Source organism: Tigriopus californicus, chromosome 11 (genome assembly GCF_007210705.1).
Source record: "Tigriopus californicus strain San Diego chromosome 11, Tcal_SD_v2.1, whole genome shotgun sequence".
NCBI lineage: Eukaryota > Metazoa > Arthropoda > Copepoda > Harpacticoida > Harpacticidae > Tigriopus > Tigriopus californicus.
The window spans coordinates 1,617,040-1,623,909 of NC_081450.1; the positions used below are offsets into that span (position 1 = coordinate 1,617,040).

The following is a 6,870-nucleotide window of genomic DNA, read 5'->3' on the forward strand; positions in this document are numbered from 1 at the left end:
GGTCTTATTACCTCATTTTGAATTGTGCGTGCTTGATGTTGATATTGATTTGAAATTATCGGCAAGAAAGGAATTTTTGAACGCCTTGATATTTCCAGGCCCGGGTTTTTGCTAACACTTATATGTATTTGCACTTGTTAACTCAATTACAAATAAAATGTTGGGACGAATGTCAAATCTATTCGACTTACAGGTATTAGCTTTGGCAGACAGTGACAGGAAAATTCTGGGTCCATTAAAACTTAACATGGATCAATAGTATATAATCGTCGAAATGAGCATGGTAACAGAGATTAGAGGATGGTGCTCGGTTTGGCACAAAAGAGGATTTTAAGGTCTTCACCAACTTTTTATCTGATGGGTCGAAATTAAATCTGATTTCCACGTGATGCCACACTATCACTGACGGTATATTTTATTCTCAAAATTAAAGTGGAATTGCGATGACGTCATAATTTTTTCAAATTTTTTCCTGCTATTTTCAATATTCTAAGGCAATTTTACCCTTTTGTTGTCACTTGGATCAGTAACTGCTTTTCTCTGAATTGTTTCTTTTTTGGGACCTTTTATTTACTTCTGTGCGGCATGATCGTATGAAGGATTAATCCTTACCAAGAACTTTTCGCATTTTTGGGGGTTTGAGTTTTCACTGGCTTTACTGACCACGGTAAAAAAGATATGATTTGTCTAAATATTGCCATTTGCGTTGGTAGACCAATATTTGGTCTACCAACGAATTTGATTATCAAATTCAACTCCCTTTTTTGGTTTGAGAAAGTCTTCAAAAAGAGAGCTGAGTTTAAGCATCGTCTGCCATCATGTGATTCGATCCAAAATTGTTTTGTGAAGGGCGGGGCAACATCCATAGTTTATAATGAGCGTGCTGAAAAACGACAGTAACCATCCGTGACCCTGATCTCGATCTTGATGTGAGTTAAGTAAGCAAATGCTCAAGAGAATAAATCACTATACCGTGCGTATTGAATTGAACAGATAAACGCATCTTGTACTCATTTAAACACATGAAGTGTATTGTATAAACCAATCTAAGGATCACCCTGCTAAAATGGTAATACCACACCCACCGATGGATCTTATAGAGTGAGGAAGATTCGTCAAACCACCTGAGTCGGGCCATACAGTGCGAGGACCGATTCGACACAAACTACACCATTTTGAACATCATTAAGGTCAGATACGTTGATCGCTCCGGGAACCCCCACAACTCCGGAATTGATCATTTCGTTCATAGTTTATATTTGCGAGTAGGCTTCCAGTTCAATGCGAATGATTTAATTTGCAGATACATGCTTTCAGAATACAATTAAATTTTCCGCTGATTGAATGAAAGCTAATAAGTAACAAACTGAACAAAGTTATAATAATGGATGATTACAATTGCTTGAAATGGTTGATATTTGGAAACACAAATTTTGATTAGTAAATTAATTCCGATCTATTTATTTTCGAAACAGGGATGTAGAAGAGGCATTTTAGAATAAATTTTCTCACCATGCTGGAATATATCATAATTTTATGTTATGAATGCACATGAGTGGAAGTGGCTTTCAAGGTTAGGACATCAATCATAATTGAAGCATACTATCCCTAGAGGCTTCTTCAACACTTGATCTATTATCACTGGGCCCTAAAAAAAAAGAATTTGTTTTGAGGGCTAAGTAATCACTAAAAAGTTTTTAGAAGGCAAGAAACCTTTTTTTAACAGGAAGCAAAATTCTCAACACAAAGATATAAAAGTCGGTTTACACAAAAAAAAGGACACGTATAATGAAAATGATGCTAATTATGTAAAAGTTTGTAGCAATTACCAAAGGTTTCAATATATTTTATTATTTCTAAATCTTTGAAATAAAAAAACCTCAAATTGTCTCTAGGCTTGACGCCCAAATCAATACTCTAAACCATGCAGGTTTCTAGATCAAACTTGGTACCTGAAGGTGTTCTATCTCAGCTGTCTCTTAGGGTAAAGAGACGTGGGCTGAAATGGATATATATTTAGATTTGCTCTTTGTGTAAAAAGTATAAAAATAATTCTATTTGCATTTCCGGAAAGGCTTGAACTTTTGCCAAAAGGCAAGCAGGAGCAATGTGAGAATTAGAGAACCACCACTTTATTGGGACAAAAAGAGAAGATTGGGACAGTGCAGTATTTAAAGGAGGTGCAAAAAGTATCTTTTCAGACATCTTCAAAAGTATCCGAGAGCTTTTTCGACAACCAGATCCTAGAGTCAATTGTAGTGAATGAAAGGTTTACACTTTTGCACCCGTCCAGAAACGATTTTTTTGCCCAATGAAATTCTCGAAAACTTAGATTAATTTTAAAATTCAAACATTTTTCTCCGAGTCCTGATTATTGCATCACATGTTTTTAAGTTTTTTATGCTTCTTCGACCGCTAGATCCAATCAACCTCAAACAAATGTTGTTTAAATGAACATACCTGTCAGAAAGTACGCCAGCAAGACAATTGGAAAAAGACCTCAATAATTCATTGCATGATATGGTGCTCAAGATGATATCATGCCAAGACGAAATTGCGTGGTTAACTGGAAACCTTCGAATTTGGTGCATGGAGCGCAATCACAAACAAGATGCGCAGGCTCAAATGCCTGATTGAAATTAAAGCTCGTACTAGAATGAACGATCGACTTTTGCAAACGCTTTTCGTCTCATTTGTGTAAGTCCTATTGAAATGAGAGAGAATTTGCTAAATTCATTTGAACTGTCATGGATCTTTTCAAATACCCCATAAGAATAATTGGATCAACTCGGTTGATATTTCATAGTTAAGAAAAATATTGCATTTTATTCCGGCTTCCTCACTGCTCCCGGGAATGGAATCCCAAGAGTTGAGAGCACAAGCTTCAAATTCTTGTTTAATTTCAAATTCATTTGATCCGGATCGACCCACAAAAAAGAGTTGTCGGATATTGCTAGTCCACAATAAAGCGTTGATCAGTATTTTAATTGTTCCACAATTTAATATTAATGGACACCGTGATAAAGGGCTAGATGTGAGGGCTTGGGTCTTGGAACCGAAAAGCGAAGGACTTTAGTTCCAAATTGGGGCCTTATGAGACAAGGAGCTTAGTTCATACTTGCCAACCTGGAAACAAAAAATGTGTTGTGTGAAACTTCTTATTTGGTTGACTATGGCGTCTTTAGGGTTGTCCGGTGCTTCTTTTAATCGGTTTTCCGACCTAAGTCTCCTAGTCGATGAAATATGCCGAGTTCACCAAATTCAATTTGAACACATCCAAATATTCGTGGGTCCTCAGTCTGAGGTGCTTGACTCGATTGGTCCAAGGGGACAACACCCTTACGGGAGGATCTCTCTGAACACTTTACCAGTGGCTGATCCTTGCCCATTTAGTCATTTCGACCCAAGCACAACCATACTGAATATCTTGCTTTTCGATCAAGTGCCATCGTCACTCCCATTGGACCTAATTCAAGAGCTTCCCAAACATTTTCCAACTCACGCTGTCTGGGTATTTGACCTCACAGGAAATCCTATTACAATTGCTCCAAGTTCATTGAAGCTTTTGATCGACAACCAACTTTATTTAGTTGATTCTAACTCGATCTCTCAAAATCGCTCCACTCTTCAGGTTCGGGAAATCACCCAGATTCCAGGGTTGGAGCACCCGGTCTTGAGGAAGATCGGAACCTTCATAACGGATACGACAACAATTCACCCGTCGAACCCATTTACATGGAACCGGGATCACTTTTTTGCTCGACGCAAAGATCTTAGGGGCATTACCTTGGGTTTCTTGGTCGAAGAATCTAAGCCATATTGTTTCATTCCAGAGGGTTCCAATAGCACCCATCTTCAGCCATATGGTATCTTCATTGACATGCTGAAGCTCTTTTCGACAGAATTCAACTTTACGATTAAGTTTGAGAGAGCCCCCAAGAGCTCTTGGACCGAAATGATACGTCTTTTGACTTTGAACAAATTTGATGGGACCGGAGTGGATGTAGCCATCAACAAAGAAAGAGCCCAAGTGGTAGATTTCACTTCACCGATATTTTGGTCCGATTATCGATTGGTTTCTCAGGCGCCAAATCAAGCCTTGTCTTTCACCACTTATTCATCAACCTTTAGTTTCCATTTCTGGTTGGCCTTCATTGCCAATATTGTCATCTGCTCCTTTGCCCTGTATGTGACGATTCGAATTGAAAGGTCGCAACGTTGGAAACTATGGGAGTGCTTCTCAATGGTTTGTTTGGCCATGGTTTGCATTGGATTATCTCATCTGCCAAGTCGGATCTCCTCCAGAGTATTGTTCCTCTCAGTTTTACTCCTAGGAACAGTGATATGGGCAAGCTATCAGGTACAGACAAAATCGGTTTTTTGCACTATTCAATAGGTTGGCCAAATATTGTGAGCTAAAGACTTGCACCTTCTCCAGCTATTCAAGTTGTAATTTGGATCCGTCAATGATACTTGATAATGGATATAAATTATTAGTTTTCCTTTGGTTTCTCCTCCACTCCCACAAAAAAGAGCAATTGGTTTATTGCTCTTTAATGACTAACTTGAGTTGTTTTTGCCTCACCATTTCAAAATCTTATGCGTCTATGTCAACCTGGTAACTGAATTATTTATTGCGTTCAGAGGGTTTATTTAACAATCAATCAAGTCTGTTCCCCATCACGCTTTGGCCAAGTGACGTTAAAAATAAGGACTTTTATCACCCTCCTGAAGTAGAGGTAAAGCAGTTAAAATCAAGTTTACCGCCCTGATTTGCCCTTTTTTACTGCTTTCTGGTGGGTAGGAAGTGCAAAGACGAACTTCACGGCCGATGTCTGCTAAAGGTCCTCTGGCCAAATCTACTCTTGGACTGCAAAGATTAATATGGCCTTGAATGGAATGAAATTATCTACGAGTGGAGTATTCAAAGGAGTTGACCGGAAGGTCATTGAGCGGAATTTCATTCCGTTCAGGGCCATATTACTCTTAGTAACCCAAGAATAGATTCGATCTGAGTCCTTTGCAAGGCTACTGGAATCTTGCCCATTCCTACCAGAAACTAACTTTATATCGTCAGCATAAGAAGAGAGACTGGCAGTAATACGAAGCTTTTGAAGCGGGGCAACGAATATTATAAACAGGAGGGGCCCAAAGATGAAGCCCTGGGGAACACCTGACTTGACATCATGTATGTCTCTAAGGGATCCCTCAACCTTAACCAATTGCTTCCTACCAGAAATGAAACTTTTTAACCAATTGAGAACCTTGCCTTGGATCCGAATGTCATGAAGTCTATTCAACAAAAGGCCATGATCTACCTTGTCAAAGGCCTTGGCAAAATCAAGATAGACAATATCAACTGATTCATGGCTCTCTAGTCCCTCAATAACCTGCTCAATATGATCAATCAGTTGGGTAACCGTGCTAAAATGTGCTCGGAACCCATGCTGGCTAGGAGGAAGGACTTCATGTATATCAAGAAATTCAACATGTTTGAACTTTATGATTTTCTCAAACACCTTCGCAATATTCGAAGTGAGAGAAATCGGCCTGTAATTACTGGGGAGCGACTTATCTCCCCTTTTTAAAATTGGAACAACGTGAGCTATCTTTAGTGAAGAGCTTTGATGAGCTTTGTCCCAACCCAAGATTTAGGGTCAATTCTAGAGTAGACGGTAGAGGCTTAATGTGCGTTTTTGAGAGCACCTTCAAGTCCTCGAGAATCCAGGCTAGTTCGAACAATGAAGGCCTGTTCTCTTCTTCTTCGGGCTCCTTCATGGTTTAATTTCCTTCCCTCTAATATTCGTAGGGAATATGTAGGCCTTGTTGATCCGGTAGCATCTTTCAAGTCAGACTTGAACAGCTTTTCATATACCATTCCAGATCAACCCTACATTCAAGGACTAGCTCGGTCTGCCAACTCAAATTCGTTGGTCGATTAAATAATATATATATAAATAAAAGTTAAGTAAAATGGAAAAAGGGTCTTGAACTGCTGGGATTCCAATCCCATCAGCGGGAAGGAAGTCCGCAAAAAAAATAAAATAAAATGAATGAGTAGAAGACACTTTGGAGATCAAGTGCTGCTTCTCACTACATGGCCAACTCATGATGGGAGTAAATCCTGTTTTCTGACGAAATTTCTCCAAAATCCAACAAGGGACTTAACTGCACTCAGAGTGTATTTTTGTATAAGATAGTTGTTGTAGTTAAAAACATGTTAAAAGTCATTTTAAGGTTAATCCAAGCACACAGAAGGAAGGAAACGCCACTTTTTGTGATAACCTTACCTTACCCGCCAAGTAAGGCCTAAACTTTTGCTGCTGAAATTTTTGAATGTCAATTATTGGCATAAGTACTGAACAAAATATGTGAATAATATCAGTTTTGTAACCATTGATAGTATGTGCTCCAAACCAGGCATGTGAATATACTTGAAATGACTTTGAACATATCTTAAAGAACAAAAACTGAGAAGGGCAAATTAGGTTTCCATGATAAAGCAAGAACTAAGGACAATCCGTCAATACTTTTTCAAGTAATTTGGTGAACTTGTTATGAAATTCTGGTTCTCACTCTGGGAATGGCCCTCAATTCAAAAGTAGACAAACTGTAGCTCTAAGCTACATAGTGTTCTTTAAAATCATTTGGATGCTTCATAATCATGAAATTGGTGCCTGATGTTTTTTGTCAAATATGAGGATTAAGACAAAATTATCAATTGTCCATCCCAAATGTTCTGATATGCTAACATTTATGTACATTTAATTTTATTGCCTATTCCATACATTTCTTTTATATTTTGTTGGTGTAAATTCCTCATCAAAAAGTAAAATGATTCTTGTTGATTTTCTATCTGTGCGTGATTTT

At 38.3% G+C, this 6,870-nt stretch overlaps 1 protein-coding gene across 1 annotated transcript in view; it reads left to right on the forward strand.

Moving 5' to 3' along the window:
• The first annotated feature begins 3,121 nt into the window (after positions 1-3,121).
• Positions 3,122-6,870, forward strand: part of LOC131891004 (glutamate receptor ionotropic, delta-1-like) — an 11,573-nt gene continuing 7,824 nt past the window's right edge. Inside the window, exon 1 of the mRNA XM_059240480.1 lies at positions 3,122-4,360. Within this exon, the coding sequence (XP_059096463.1) occupies positions 3,140-4,360 (1,221 nt within the window). The 5' untranslated portion in view covers positions 3,122-3,139. The remainder of the gene's footprint in view (positions 4,361-6,870) is intronic.